Here is a 16,781-nt window from a genome sequence, read left to right as displayed (position 1 = left end):
TAATTTTCCTTCTGCTTGTTGGGTTTGGTGATCAATACTGAAAAGAATTGCTTAATGATCACTTGTTCTCACGTCATTAACTCATTAAATGTCCTTGATGTACTTCTGAGACTTACTTCCAGTACTCCTCACTGGGGCTGGTCCTCTTGGTGCGGTTGACCACCTCAGAGACCCCGGCTACCAGGCTTGTGGTAGCGTTAGCCAGGCTGGCGTTGAGCGGGTGGCTGCTGCTCACCACCCCGCTGCAGTCCGGTGTGTTCCAGGGGTTGTTGCAGTAAGTCCATGGCAGCAGGTTTGTCATAGACATGAAAAAGTAGTAGAAGGCAATGCAAATGACCACGTTGTAATAGATCCCAATGTAGGTGGACACCACCATCATTCCGTAGCCTACACCTGATGGAGGAAGAGGACAGAAAAAAACAGAGGGAGAACATCAGGACTTGAATGCAAAACAAGTAACAGAGTTGTACATGTCGGGTCAGCGTCCTGCTAGAGGCTGCATCCTTACAATAGAAGTACTAACCTACATATTTTACCTTTATATGGTTGATAAACTGGAAACTTAGTAAGTTTGTTAACACACAAGCATTGTGTAGTTGGGTAAATCCTCACTGTTCTGTTGCCAACACATCTAACATGGCAACAAGCTGCTGAATATGAGTCATTTCTAATGAATTCACCTCCAACCTCAAACTTCAACCTTTTATCATGTAAAACAACAACAACAACTCTATCACTCTTCTTCGACCAAGATGACCTCAAAGCTGGGTGATGGAACAGATTATGATATTTTTGTTTTCAGATACTTCTCTATCTTGAAATGACTGATAGAAAATCACCAGAGTAATTGCACACACCTTACACAAACACATATATGGTTGTGCTTGCGTGCAGTTTACACAAACACATTGACACTAACCTTTGAACATAGGGCTGATCTTCCATACTCCCAGACACCCTTGGCTGGCGAACTGACCGAAGGACAGCTCAAGGAAGAAGAGGGGGATGCCACAGAACACCAGCATGATGAAGTATGGTAACATGAAGGCACCTGGCCGGAAGAGACAACAGGACAGACATTCAGTCCCTGTTTGGTCTTTGTTCTACATCTCCAAGTTGGTTATGAACAGCATGAGAACACATAATGAGTCACACAAAAGTGTCTGAAGGAAAGAAAACGGGATTCTAAGAAGGCTGATTTATGTAATTGTAGTGCTTTATTACTGATGATATGAGGACATTTTGTGCTGTGTCCAGACGTAAACAGGGAAACCTTGCAGGCATATACAATGTGTTACATCCTATGCTGTTGTCTGACAGGTCAGACATGAAGGGTTTCACAACTTACCATTCAGTTAAAAGATGTTGCGTTTGCTTTGTTAGTGTGGTTTGTTTAGGCTGGTGTGAAGGTTGTCAATCAAACCTTGTTGTTGACCAAACAACCAGACCAAGATCAGGTGGTCTCTGTCTGGTTCCAAATGAGCTGTGGATCAGTCAATTTGTGCTGGGAACATAATCCAACCTCAATCCCATCCAACTACTAGGTGAACTCCAACTTTGATCTTAACAGCTCCTGTAGCCAGGTGTGCTTGGCAGTTTAACAGTTACTAGCAACTAGCCAGATAATGAACCAAGGCTGGACCTGGACTTATACAATGTAAAACTATGTTCTTGCTCCCAGCCCAGCAACAGCTGACCAATAACTGAACTGAATGTTCTCACATGGCTTGTAGTGCTTGAATTTTTTTCAGCGTGAAAAGAGATGGAACCAAGGAAAAAAATGTACCAACTTCACCAACTCATCAACTGACAAAGAAAAGCTGGCATATTATTTAAACAATGTTACACCATGTTTTTATTAAATACAATAGTGTAATTAGAAATCAGAAAAATATATACACATTGCACTGCCATATGATGCAGCACTGAAGGAAAATGCCATATACACTGTTCTAAATTAAATACATGTCATGTGATCAGAACAAAAATATATATAAAAAAAGAAAAGATACCATAAACCTCATCTGTCATTGTAACCTCCCCTGAGTGAGCAGAGAGGTCACTGAATGTGCAGCTGAGTCTGTTCACTGATGCAGTAACTCTCTGGTGGTTCAGACTGGACCAGGAACCAGACAGTCATCTAGAGGGAATGTCTGTGTGTGTTTGTGTGTTCTTATGAGAGTCTGTATGCGAACTAGGTCAGTGCAACCAGCTGATACCGTACAATACCAAAACCATATCGTTCCGTGTGCGTTGCTGGTAAAGCTCGGCTCCTCTGTCCACTACGCATTATATGCAGCTGTGTGTGCTCTAAAGTACTGCCTAAATATACTGAGTTCTGGTGTGGGAGTGCAGGCCCTCTACATGTATAACACTAATCCAAATATTTGCAGCACAAACATATGAACTGAAGTGGGAAGGATGCCAAGGAAAGGTCTGAGGCTCTGAGTTACGGGACCTTGACCAAACTAACCACATTTCTTTATACTTTGGTATTTTTTTCAGCAGATTCTTAAGTACCATCAAACACATTTTAGTTTGTTTCATCCACTGTTTTTAAGATCAATTTCACTAGATATTAGGGGCCTCCAAACAAACTAACAGCAGCAGAGCTTGAATACTGTTTGCTCTCATCATGTTCTTATAGAGCGGCTGCATAGCAAAAGCAGCACGTCAGCGGAAACAGCAAGCAGCAGCTGGATGCATTCTATACACTCACACACATTTTATCAGTATTCACACCTCAATACACAATAATCTAGTTACGCAAAACTAGACTAGATGCTCACAAAGATGTTCTGGACAGAAGTTGCACACATCAAGAGTGAGCCGTAATGCGTCCGGTGAAGACAGCTACACTGATTAAAACTGAAGCTTCAATCAGATTGAACATGATCAAATGTTAAGAGTAAAAGAGGTGAGGCTAATATGGTTGACACATCTGGCCTGTTTAATAATGCAAGCTGGGAAGGTCTGATGTTATATAAATACACATTATACCTCAAGTCACTATCTTTAAATTTATATGATAAATACAATACAGGAGATACTCTTGTCAGGCTTGTTTTTACATGCTTGGTTTTGTGAGCGCTGCTGAGAGTCAACCATATGCACCAGTGAACCTAAACAACACATAAGCCACAGCAGTTACGTCAAAAACATTTCATCACAGAGCTTTAAATTCCTTACTTACAGATAGTCTACATGTTTCCAAGTCTAGTTGTCTACTTTAACTACACATCTGGTGAAGACACGGTGTTATTCATTCAGGACTCAACTTAATCATCCCCTCTGACATCTTCCTGTTCAAGGCAAATATGTATATATATTTTAAAAAAAACAACAACATGAAAACAGTGCTCAACAGCAGCATGAAAGCCTGGATCCCAAAGGCCCAATGGATGAATTAACCTCTCAATAGGTTGTTTGCAGATGACGACATGTCACTCTTTTGCTATGGCACAAACTGTAGATGGAGGGCCAGAAGTGATTTTCTTCTTAGGAAACATTATAACATGCAACCAAAATGGTTATGTTTTGCATCGTTTACGGTTGCTCAGATCGATCAAACCAAGAAACCTGGAGGAGCTTTTATTTAGTACCAAATGCTGTTGCTCATAAGGGTGAAAAATACAAGAGTCGGATGATGGTGGAAATCAGAACAACTAACACGTTAAATCAGTGTTAACGGTTTCACATAAGACAGCTGAACGTATTCTGTCTTGTTTCGAGAAGATCCACATCTTTAGTGGTGTTTCACCTGACCTTTGCAAGTGGCTAACTTGGCAAACAACCGTGATGTAAACGTCAGCATTCAGCACAGCAAAGGTTGCTGCTCGGTTAATCCACAGGACAATAAAAGCTACTCACCCTGACAAAAAACAACCAACAGTCATCCAGGAGCACCTTTGTACTGAGGTTGTGGACCCAACCGCTAACAGAAAAGTTGTATGCTTCCATACTTTTGTCTGCTTTCATTTGGTTTCTCGAGCAGACTGACGTCTGAATGAGCAGGTAGTTGTTTATATCTGCTGCCTAAGTAACAGCAAAACTCTCAGTTCAGTTGAAAAATGGCTCCTCTTCATGACGTAAGGGTCACATTAAACATACATTGTGATTTTCTGTGTGTACCTTAAATTTCCCTGTTTGTCAGCTAATCAAATTTCTTCTGTACAGTGTTTAGAATCCGTTTCAGTTCATCTTCCCTTCATCTACACTGTTTTTCATATACTTGAAGGACTCAAACCTTACTAAAGCCAACCATGAACATAGCAATATAAATGAGCTCAGCTCTACACTGAAATCCATACCTCCTCCATTTCTGTAGCAGAGGTAGGGAAACCTCCAGACGTTGCCCAGACCCACAGCATAGCCCACACTGGTGAGGACAAACTCAATCTGGTTGCCCCAGTTCCCTCTCCGGGAGTTTTCATCCTTCTTCACTGGCTCGCCTGGAACTGCTCCGTTCTGTAACAAAGACATGGAGAGACATGGAGGTGGATTCAGGTGACAGGAAGGCAATGTGTGTTTCTAGAATGGTGCTGCTGCAGCAGGTCCATTAACTGGACCAGGAAAGTTTAGACACACTTATTTTACAGAGAGGAACATCCTGGGAGGCCTTGCTTCGATTGGCCAAGTCAGATGTTGAGTGTATTTAAATTATCATTTTCATCAGTATCATGCAATGATGGTAAATAATAAACATCTTTGGGGTGCATGTGGAGGTGAATTATTCATGAACCATGCTTGCACTCAAAGTTGCTGAATATTTTCTTGAAAATCTCCTCTAGCCCAAAGTCTAGCATAAGGTGGGCGCACTGGAGCAGACAGGATGTAAAGTGAAATCAGCGCCTTAAGAACAGCCTTATAAGCATTTGGTCTTGTCCTGATTTCAGGCTTCTCCTCTCCTCCCTCCCTCCCTCCATCCATCACTCCATCTGCTGGCATCAGATGGTCCCTCTCTCCTGACCTCCTGCATAACCTCAGCTGTGTCTGTCTGTCTGTCTGTGTTTCTGTGGCCGCACATGAAGACACTTGTGCTTGCTTTAGCAAATAAGGACCGCTAATTCTGATCGTTTGTACACTCTTGCGAAGAATACTAAAGATAGATGACTCGCCTTGCTGCTCTTGGCTCAGACAACAACAAACTGAAATAGTGTAATGATGAAGGTTCCTTCACACAGATGAGTGTTTGAGTCTCAGGAGTTTTGCACTCCTGGGTTGTAGGCGGTTATGCTGCAAAACTACATAAATAATTTGTGTGATAATTGACAGTTGACAGTTTTCATTTGCAGCGTTATGTTCTGCGATGAATTTTGCAGTAACATCATTACTGTGACAAATGTTTCTGCATATTAAAAATGTGTTTTTCTGTAACAGCAATAACATGCAGGTAGAAGGCTATGCATGTAGTCATAGAACTGGAGTTACATACAGCAACTGCTACTTCAACACAAAAGTCTTCATCTGCTCACATTAATGAAGAACCAGTGGATTAACTTCATGTAAAGGTCCCTACAAAAACAACAACTGGGAAACTCTTAAACAGCTATAAAGTTATGTATGCGCTAATCATTTTATCTTGGATTGCTTTGAGGGCCAACACAAAACAGGATTTGCTTCAAACCACACCTCGAGCATGGCTCAAAACCAACTTCAAACTTAGAACCTGTAAGTTTTGGCATATTATGTTGCTTTACTTTCTTATTTTGCTGGTTAGCCTGTTCAATTTGATGTTAGCATGTTCCATGACTGATGTGGCTAGTAGCATCTATTGTAGACCCAAACTCTGGAGCAGTGTTGGAGTATTTCATATTGAGGGACGCTCAGGAGAAACTGTGAACGTTGAGCCTCATTTCATGCCAATTCAATAACCAGAGTAGTACATTGGGCGTGGGAAACTCTCTTGTCATGTTGTTTTCTGTGTGGTCTCATTTAGCCAGAGCTAACATTATCTCCACACTTCATATTGCAACACAAGCTGAGCTGGTTTTGTTGCAGGAAAGCCTCGTGCTGCAGTGTGCTCTGTGAAGCACATGTGTCTGTTGCCGCTGTATGTAAATGTACTTGATACCGTAGACACGTGCCGTGCTACACTGACTGTTGTACTTATATACTTTTGGATTTCTGCCAAATAAATGCAGTTGAGATGCCTCATCTTTCCCCTTGTCAAACTCTGAGAATAAATCACATTACATTTATTTATTAACTTCAATTACTGGGCAGGTTACTCCTTCCAAAATACACATAGACCTACAGCTCAAAATACCTCATTCACTCATTCATTCCTGTACTATCTGTATATAGTAGAGGCTGATTATCAAAGGCTCAATGAATGAATAGACTCATATTTTAATAAGAAAGCCTTTCTTTACATGCCTGTAGACAACTTAAACACATGCTGTCATGTTTTACCAGCTATGTTGGGTATAACAGTTCTCCTTCCCATAATGTGGTTTGGAGTTGACAGCTTTATTGTTGCAGCAGAGTTATATAAAAGCAATAAAGTGACATCTATGATTTGCAGTAATTCTTCGAAACTGCTGCAGGACACTAAGTCCTGGGGAAAGCACGTTGCTCAGACAAACACACACACATACTAAGCACAACCTCTCCCAGATGAACGCACTGTTTCTGACATGTAGTGAGTGCATGATCTTGTTCATCAGCGAAAAACGTCAACAGAAACAATCACGACAACAAAAAACAACCTCCACATTTTGCCCCCATGGTGCCGTAGTTCAACTCTGAGGCAGCGCCAAGCGTGACTAATGAGAGAGAGAAAAACTATTGGACAGCAAAACAGCAACAACCACATAAAACAAACAGCTGCCATATTTTCCCCAAAGCTCCGTAGTTTGTCTTTGAGTCCGGCTGTGCTTGCATGTCAGGAGGGCAAAACAAAGAGCATTTCTCCAGCATCCTTGACCTTTCTTTGTGCAGGAGTGGGGGCTGCAGGTGGGACAGACAGGAAGATCAGCAAACACATGTGTTGTTGGTGAGGAGATGCTCAGAGTGAAGCCGTGGTCACAGCGGTGCGTGAGCGCAAACCCCCCAGTGGAGAGCCCGCCATCGCAGCGGGTCTCACATTACGACATCTCCGTCTGGAGTTGACTTTGGAAGGAAAAAGAGCATCAGAGGCACAGAGACAGTGTGCAGCTGTGTGTGTTCTTGTTGCGCTCGGCCGTACAACTTGTACATCTGACTTTCCCATCAGTAACCAGGTGTGTGAATGAAGAAGATACACACGCACATGCATAAACACACAGGTCGACAGCTTGACTGAGGTCTACAACCTGACAAAGGCTAACATGCATCTTGGGTGATCCAGTCACAAGTGGACAACTCTAAGTCCACTAAAGGAATGCTGAGGTTTGAGATCCGATCACTCAGACCACATTGGTGGTCTGGGCTGCATATGGTCACATTCTTTTGGCAGTGCGTGTGTGAATGTGTCCTGGGTCGCACTGAAGGACCGCCTACTCAACTGACATCCTCTGTGTAGGTACACATGAAACACATGGTCTCATTTCAGTTTAGTTCACTGAAATGTAAATGTATAATTTACTTGTTTGTGCTCTCTCTCTCTCTCCCAGACCCCCTTAAATAACTGAATGAATAACTCACTTTTTTGAGTTATTCATTTAGGAGAAACATTATGAACGTTGCGAAACACTGTCTACAACACAATTTTAGTTATTTGGGCTTTCATTTAAACGCAAACGTTACACTTAAATTCATTCTTTCTAGGCATAAAAACATTGTGTCCGTTTCTCCCTGGCCCTACTGTTGGGCTGCTGGTTAAAAACAACAATGCACTTAGACGGATGGATCTGAAGCCAAGTGTGACCTGACGTACTTGGAGATGTCCACTTGTGATTTGGATCACCCAAGACCATGTTAATGCCACGTGTGAACAGGAGCTGAACAGATAGGAGAGAAAACACTGGGAATAACAATGACTCCTGGGCCTTCGGTGTACACGCTCTAAAACTCAACCTGATGTTGAGTCACTGTCAACTATATTTGATTTTAAATTCAGTAGCAATGGGAGTGAATTCAAAAGAAGTAGAGGACATGTGCAGAGGACGTTCTTTTGCAGTGAAAAGCAGGCACTCTGTTCTTGCACTGTACCTAATTCAGTTGATATATTTAGCATGTAAAAATACATGCACACAATACATCGTAATTGACCATTAATTACAGCTTCTGCTGGCTCGACTGCATCTGACCGCGTCCTTCCTGCTGTCATTGGCATTAAAATAAGGACAGGGAATCTGTAGGGAGCTCTGATAAGGTGGTCTATACTCTGATGCTCATCTTTCATTGTTTTAATTAATGAACGCCTGTGCAATCGCACATGAAGTCAGTCACCATGGAATGTTCATGAGCGTGCTTTCAAGGTGCAGCAGCCAATTTCAGCATTTTACAAAATAAAAAAAAACAAAACAATGACACATGAAACAATTTCCACTTCAAACGCAGCTCAAAGCTGTAAAAATCAAGAGGATAAAAGAACATAGTTGGTGTAATGCTGATTATATGATTATCATGGTGATGTTACCAAGACTTTTATATTCTTGCTGTCACAGACTTGACCAGCATGTTTCCGGTGGATCGGATAGTGACTTGAGAAAGCAGATTAGGTGTTGGCCAGATATGACCGGTGGTATCAGAGGTACAGCAATTTGTCAATTCACTGATTGACCAAACTTAGTCAGCAGATATTTAGAAAATTGATTGATCATTTTCAGGATGTTTTTCACTACTCTCTGACATTCAATAATTAAAATAATTATTGCTTGCAGTTCTGAATGTTATTATAAATTTTATATCATATTGCCTTATTTAGACGACAGGTACAGCACCAGTACTGACTCCTGTAGTATCAGGATTAGTATCAGCAGGGAAGAAGTTGGATCGATGCATCCCTGTTTGCGACTGTTTTTCCAGAGGAGTACAGAGGACTGATAGAGCTTTGCAGTGACATTCACCTGAAGCTCAATAACAGCAGAACCAAATGCTTGTGAAGCCTGTGGTGGACTACAGTGCTTCAAATATGGATGTTGCCAACAAGAAGCTACTAAGTGTAAAACATGGATGCTTCACACACACCTTCAAAAGACCTATACAATCAGCACAGTTTCAAGGAGGACACCCAAGATTAGTGTCACCAACTCAGTCTCTGAGTAAATGTGAAATATGGTCAAAATCTGCTCTTCTGTTCCTGAGTTGTGGTGTTGAATAACGGACAGAAAAGCGTTTTTGCAGATTGTTATGATGCCACAGAGAAGTGTTGAATGTTATCATTCAATTGGCATATGAATTCACGAGTTATGGCCAAAATTGTGTTGTGTGTAGTCACAGTGACCTTTGACCTTGAACCACCAAATTCTAATCAATGCACCCTTGAGGCCAAGCGGACATTTGTGCCAAATTTGCAGAAATTCCCTTGAGGTGTTCCTGAGATTGTACGTACGGACAAACAACCTGAAAACATAGCGCCTCTGGTCACGGCTGTCACCAGCACAAAGGCATAAAAATCCACCACAAAAGTATAACAACCTAAAAAACAAAGCTGTACATGGCTAGCTATTTCTCCACCAAGAGCAGCCTCAGCTGTCATGTCACGTTTCTTGTGACTTGAAAAGATGTTGTTGCGTGTTGATCAGGTACAGGTGGAGTATTCTCTTTAGGTTGTCAACTGGTTCAATGGGAAACTAGGTTAAGTGGACAAACAGCCTGAGGGAAACGTGGGAATACTGTAAAGCAAATTCACAGTACTTCAACAGAAATAACACACAGAAATCATCACTGACTGGTGATATTTAAAAGGTGATGCAGAGGGTCTGGGGTTAGATCTTGAATCCGCTGAAGACCAACACGATCCATTAGAAATCAGAGCGGTATCAAACACCATATTGGCTGAACCCTCTGGGCAAAAGTTGAGCTTTGTGTTTTTCATGACATCCCTCTCTCCCTTGACTGACCCCGATATCTGCCTCTCTCCACCCAGGTGTTGTAACCCGTGGTGTCAGCTCCCGGGAGCCCCCTGGTCAGTTAGTCAGACAGACAGACAGACACTCCTCTCTCCATATCCCTCCATTTCTCTGTCACGTGCTTCTCTGGGACCATCTGGGCTTTATATAAGACCACACATGCCCCCCCATCACTTCTTCTATTTAGTTTGCAACTTTGCTCTCTTTCCAAGGTCCCTTTGGAGTCACAGCGCTGACTTCGCTTTTTCTGCTCCAGGACTATAATAAAATCAACAGAGGAAGCAGCCTGTTACACACAGTTGGAGCGAGACATGTTCATTTTTGTGACAGGTCTGTGAGCGAATCACTGATCTGGTACAATTTCTCAAAGCACTACAAATCTTAGTGGTGTCACGCAAATAATTGTTGCTAATAAATTGCAGGTAAATCTGCAAGTCTTTGCTCCTCACGACCGGTACTGCTTCTGTCGCCACAGCTGTTCACTGCTGATTCTTCAGGGCAAGCTATGCTCTCTCAAAGAAAGACAAGATAGCAAACATGAAAACGAGGTCAGACTAATGCTCTGATTATCAGAAAACTGTGCCTCGGGCTTTCAGTGACAGTCAAACATTGATTATGCAAATGTTTGCAACAAAAATTCCAGTCTGAAGATTCAGGTTTCTAAACACTTGTCCAAATATATCATAATAAATATTTACAATTTTAGAGCAGGTTGTGTGCACAAGTTCTGCTCCTAACCACGAGATCTGCGACCTTTTTCAGGTTTCTGTGGATGCGTCTGTTTGTACTATTCTTTCCTGCAATATTTCAAAATGATGCACCCTCCAGAGAGGGCAGAACACGTCCATATCTGCTTAATTAGACCAGCAGGAAAGGTTTGGTTATCATTAGTAGTAACTTAACCGTGAAATTGATCAGTTAACAGTAAAATAAGGCTGATATCTGAAAATACAAACAGGAACACATGAGTGAAACTAACGTCCAAACCGCTGAGATTCAGGCAGAAGCGGCAAAAGCGCAGAGAGCTGAACACAGAGAGGCTTTTCAAACAGAGCTTTCTCCTTAGTCTCCAGCACAGATGGAGTTTAGCGGCAGAACATACAGCTGAGGGAAGGAGTCTGTTGCAGGTTGGTTGTAGTGGACAGCAATGCGGCGATCCCCTGCTGTGAGGCCGTGTTGGAAACATATCATCATGGCACAGTGCGGCTAAAGGCGACCGACCCGGGCCAAGAGAGAGCAACATTAGGTACAGAACACTTACGTGATGCTCTCATTCAGTGTGAAAGAACAGCGTTTAAGAGGAAAATTGGAATTCAAATGGGAAATTTGTGTCTGCACAATTTGACAGGTTGAATCGCTCATCGTTTTGCTGTTTGACTGCTGAGAAATGAAAATATGAAAGGAACTCAGTTAGCTGACTGCTTTTCTCCATCTGAAAATAAACAAAAAGAGGGCAGATAGGTGGGGTTGTGCCAATTTAGGCACACTTTTTCACATCCAGTCTCAGTTCAGCTTCGGTCCTGATTTCTGATGAACATGAATGCCATGATAATCTGAGCCTGCTGCTACTGAATATTTAGCACAAACTGTACATCCTTGTGGGAAGAAGTATTGGGGGCAAGTGATTCTCTACTCTGTAATCATAATCTCACAGGTTTGAGAGTAGGGTTGACTGATTGTTTCTATTTTCATATCTTCAAATGGTGGTTACTTGAGGTCGCCAGTAGGTGGTCATCGTGGTGGGCATAGGAGGGGGTGAATGTATCGCTTTTATAGCACTCCAGTGAAATGCCAGAATGTACAACTCAGTCAAGTGTCACAGACAGACAACGTTATGGGCTTTACCCAGGTGAGCCTGTGGATATTATACAGCCGTCTGTGCAGCTGTGCTTGGTATGACAATATCACAGCGTCATCCTCACTCTTTTGGAACACAGATGAAAATCTGTGCAGGCATGTGGAGATCGGTGATGCGGGGTGTCAGATCCATGGAAAAGAAAAGAGAAGCTGATTTGTCAATGAGGATTTAAAACTGACTTGTCACTCTGCTTCTAAATGCACGGAAGGACACAGATCATATCGATCTTAGTTCTGATAGAAAGTTAATTAAAATTGCCTCAATATCAGCATGGGAAAAACCAGTGGTCAATCACCCCTTCAATGGGCGATATATGACCCCATCCCCAAATGATACAAGCCTATTTGAGACCACTATTCTGTCAAACAGCCGCTGACAAAATACAGAGACCCTGACTCTTCTTTCTGCTAAGCTGAGCTTGGAAAGACTGCCAGCTCAGTGCCTGAAGTGGGAATGCGAAAAGAAACGCTGATCTGTTTTGTGCAGGCTCAGACTGGAAGTGACATGAGGTGGGATCAGTGGGATTTACCCAGAAACGTAGCACTCTACAAAGGCCCGCAGGTGTAATTTAAGAGGAATAAAGGCTCTTCCGTTTGTAGGTGGGGAGCTTGAATGCATAACCCTTGAAATATCACTGTTGAGTTTCCCTTAAGCTGTGCTCTCACAGTCTAACTGCTCTGATGGAGCTGCTGACCGACTACAGGACTGAAGCTGCACCTGGCATAACTGTGTGGACCTGGAAAGGATGACAGTGAAACAGCATTGCTGAAAGAAAGCAAGAAAGGATTAAGGCAACCGTCGACTTCAGGTCATTACTATGAACACTGCTTAAATGAGCGTCATCAGCGACCATGTATCAAACATCTTGATGCAGCACACACAACAGACAGCAGCACCGCAAAGTCTAACACTGCAAACTCAAGATGAGCGTCCGTGTCAAGTATCACAACCTCATTATTTTGTAAAATTGGCATGAATGTAAGATTTTATGAATAAAATATAAGTTATTGGTTCTGCTCCCACAGCCACAGTGATTCAGTTTTATCCCAGATGCACTTTCCCCTCCTGTGCTTCCTCTCCACGCTGCTGCCTCTCATCCTCCCTCCTCTCACAGTCCAAAGAGAGCACTTCAGCTCCGTAGACAGACTGCACAGAGTTTGCACTTGCACACCCTCTCTCTCTCTCTCTCTCTCTCTCTCTCTCTCTCTCTCTCACACACACACACACACACACACACACACACATACACACAGGACCAATTTGACAGACAGCAGCACGAACCTTTCGAACTGACGTCTCCTGACAGCTGCAGCTGTGTCTGTAAGAGACACTGTCCACTGAAGTGTAGCAGAACTCTAAACTTCCTTTCAGCTTATGGCAATACACACACTTGAGGTTACTCTCCCTTCCTTTCCTCTCCTTTGATGATGATTTTTGAACTTTAAAAAACACAAAGATGGTTTGGACAGTATCACAAAGGCAGTAGACGTCTGAAGACTAATTGTATGACCTAATAGCACTTTCCTGTGTAATTTGCATCTCCTACACACTTCATTAAGTCATATTCATGGCTTTTAAAAAGGTGCGTCACAACTTGTCATACAGTTGCAACCAGAGGGGATGAGAAGAGTGCAGAGCTCTGCAAAGGCCTCATATTCTCACCTACAAAATGTGATTTGTTAATATCATGCAACTGCTGACTGCGTGTGCCGTTTCCTGTATGACAGAACCTTATTTAGCGACACCTCCTACAGAGCGATGCCATTTTTCTGACAGCTCACGACTCCCCCCACTCGCAGGGCAAGCTGTCTCTCTGTGCACATGCACAAGTCTCCATCGATGTGAGTTTGAATTGCTTCTAGAAAAAAAAAAACATGTCATTACACTTGCTTTTTGGGTGGGAGTTAAATTGTCAGGTGAAATGTGTCTAAAAAATTCTTAAATAAAGGTTATAAGAATACAAACATGGTTGCTGGTGGTTTTGCGTGGAACATCAGATTTTATACTGACATTTATATACCTTACGCATTTCCATGTAAATAACTCCACATCTGATTTCCACTGCTAATTACCCTGTTATCATTTAACACATCTCTGATGTCTCACAGTTGCCCTCTGGCGATAATACTGAATGCATAACACACACAGGTGTCTACACGTGCACATATAGAGTAGCACAGACTCTAAAGCAAAGTTTTATACATTCTAGCACTCTAGCACTGATCATCAGGGAGGCAGACGTGTCAAATGGTACTTTTCTGGAGGGTAACTATTCCATCCACTAACGATACTGTGAACACTGTACACCCTATTAGCATCCCAAAATAATAATAAAATGATATGATATTAGATATATCAGACATATAATTAAATCAGTTTCTACTTACAAGTCAGCTAACTGCAATTCATATTTAGTGATAATAACTACATTACACTAAATTACTTTTCCATTAACGTAATCATTACGTTTAAAAGCAGAATTACATTCAGTGTTGAGTATAGTTTTCCATTTGTGGAAAAACTAACAAGCTGGTGGTAAGTCAGGTTTGACAATTAAACTGACAGGTATCATATATCAACTAACTGATCCCGCTGACAGCTCATTCTCGTCTTTAGCTGCTGAGCTACAACATTATAATTTCACAGACAGACAGAACTTGATTTAAAGATGTCTGACTGGGTGCAGGCAGGTTGTAGTGAAGGGGCATCTTATGTTTTAAAGGGGTCATTGCTGCATTGGTCCACTTGCACAAACCCTGGATTATCATTAGTAACAGCCACAGATATTTTAGGATAAGAACATTAATGGTTAATTCACTCATTATTACTTAACTACATCTTTGATACCTCTACATATCTGTAGATCACTGTCAGGTAAAGTCCTATAATAGCTTGAGCAGAAGCTGAAAAACATCCACAATGGTCACGTGCTGCTGTGAGTTTTATTTGCTGCTGTATTTGACTTGCTGATCAAACACACCCAGGTAGCTGCTTTTTTGTGTATATCCTCAAACAAACTCGTGTAATGTGCGACCTTCTGACATTAATTTATTACATTTCAAACAGACAGTAATGAGCTGTGGTTACAAGGCAGACAATGGATAAGAAAATATTGCTTTTGGCATTATGAACTGTCAAACATTAAAGTTCAAAGTGTATTTATTGCCCCGTGCAAGGAAATTGGTTTGCAGCCACGATATGTGATGTTGAAGTGATGCCGCAGGATGATGGAGAAAGTTGATGATCTTATCTTCAACAACGTGCATCTTCTGCTTAAAAGAGGAAGGCCTCAGGGTGAGAGATGTGGTGACTAGAGGTCATCACAGGTCAACCCAAACCCCCGGACCTGAGACCCAACTCGTGACCCATCCATGCTTATACTGTACAGTCAACCGGGTCTCGATCAGGTTTGCATTGATCATAATGAGAGAAGAAATTACACTTCATTATACTATTATCATTATTACTATTCACAAGGCAAACAGTCAAAATTAGCTTTATTATGTCAGATGCAATAAAACTACAACGCTGATTGTACATGAATCGTGTTTGTCATCCATCACTGTGACAGCATGTGCTTTTATGATGAAATAACAAGTGGATTAGCCATGCTGTTTCAATCAGCAAGAGAGGAATAACAGAAAACTTTGATATATTTTACCAATTTTCTTGGCAAAGGGGATATCTTATGGGTCATGGCAGGCAAAGGGGGGAAGGCTATTAACAGTACATTAGATAAGACTTGCAACTTGTAAATGCATGAGCTGTGAAATTGGTGCTGATCAGATCTGTGTCTCCTGACAGGTTACGGTCCGACATTTTTCAGTTCTGCATAGGTTTGGGTCCCAGCTTTCAAATAATAAACAAGTCCTGTTTGGTTCCAGGTGGTCCATCTGTGGGGGTTTTTGGAGTTTGGACACACATTTTTGGATGCATGAAGACCTCCAGTGGTGTCAACACTGGGTACCTCTACTGTAATGGACAAGTTTGATTGTTATACTACAAAGTTGACCTTTAATGCAGTCAGGGACTTATTTGCATTCCTAAGAGCAGCTCCAAATGCAGCTCCAGCAATCTGATCTCATTGCACTCCAGCTACACAGTTTGACGTATGAACTTCTCTCACATCAAACAAAGTAATGAGAGTCTCAAACATGTCCTAATGAAGCAGAAGCAAAGCAAAAAAGTGGCTGCATTCTGACAGTTAAATCTGTCCAGTATTCTCTATTGGTGAGTGCTTTCCATAACACTTCTTGAATAATTTTTAAGCGAGATCAAACAGAGCAGAGATTTTGAGAAGAATCTCTGACTACAAGACACAAAGAAAGAGCGTATTGACAGAATCTGAGTCTCCTTCCGACAGAAGTTCTGTTTAATACCAGATGTGAAAAACAACTCTATCCAACAGTGCAAATTGGGCTGGACACCATGTTTTATTCAACTGCCTGCTCCATATGAATGCACCCCATTTACCAGTGATCACCCGGTGATTCGTGCAGTGCCATGCCTCCCTTTCTATTTTGCTCAATCTTCTTTTATATTCAAATCACAAAACATGCAAATGTATGCAATCAGAAACTGAAACTTTTTAAGTGGCTCTTTTACACAAGCCACCCCTGAGACTGTCCAATAAACCAATTACCGTAATATAACAAGTGATCTTTCCTGTAAATCTAGCAAAAAAGAAAAAAATATGTCGTCATTTCGCAGACTTTCCCCAGACACTAATCAGGCCTCGGTTATTCAAAGTGGCACACGTAATCTCCCTCACTCCACCTAGGCAGAGTTTAGTAAACACGTCTGTCTGCAGTGACTGAATCCACTCGGCTATTATGGGACAAAAAGCCCACCGGATCCCCCAAAAAACAGGCTGCTCAAAGCTCTCTTTATGAGTGGGCTGTGAGGTGAGAGTAATGGGCCTAAAG

At 42.0% G+C, this 16,781-nt stretch overlaps 1 protein-coding gene across 4 annotated transcripts in view; it reads right to left on the bottom strand.

Moving 5' to 3' along the window:
* Window positions 1-16,781, bottom strand: part of slc6a9 (solute carrier family 6 member 9) — a 57,023-nt gene that overhangs the window by 12,028 nt on the left and 28,214 nt on the right. For all 4 annotated transcript variants that reach the window (XM_076744679.1, XM_076744677.1, XM_076744678.1 and 1 more), the window contains 3 exons: window positions 4,311-4,467; window positions 920-1,051; window positions 117-393 (listed from right to left, as the gene is read on the bottom strand). In XM_076744679.1, the coding sequence (XP_076600794.1) occupies window positions 117-393; window positions 920-1,051; window positions 4,311-4,467 (566 nt within the window). The remainder of the gene's footprint in view (window positions 1-116; window positions 394-919; window positions 1,052-4,310; window positions 4,468-16,781) is intronic.

This window comes from Chaetodon auriga, chromosome 12 (genome assembly GCF_051107435.1).
Source record: "Chaetodon auriga isolate fChaAug3 chromosome 12, fChaAug3.hap1, whole genome shotgun sequence".
NCBI classification, from domain to species: domain Eukaryota; kingdom Metazoa; phylum Chordata; class Actinopteri; order Chaetodontiformes; family Chaetodontidae; genus Chaetodon; species Chaetodon auriga.
This window is presented reverse-complemented; position numbering and strand designations above follow the sequence as displayed.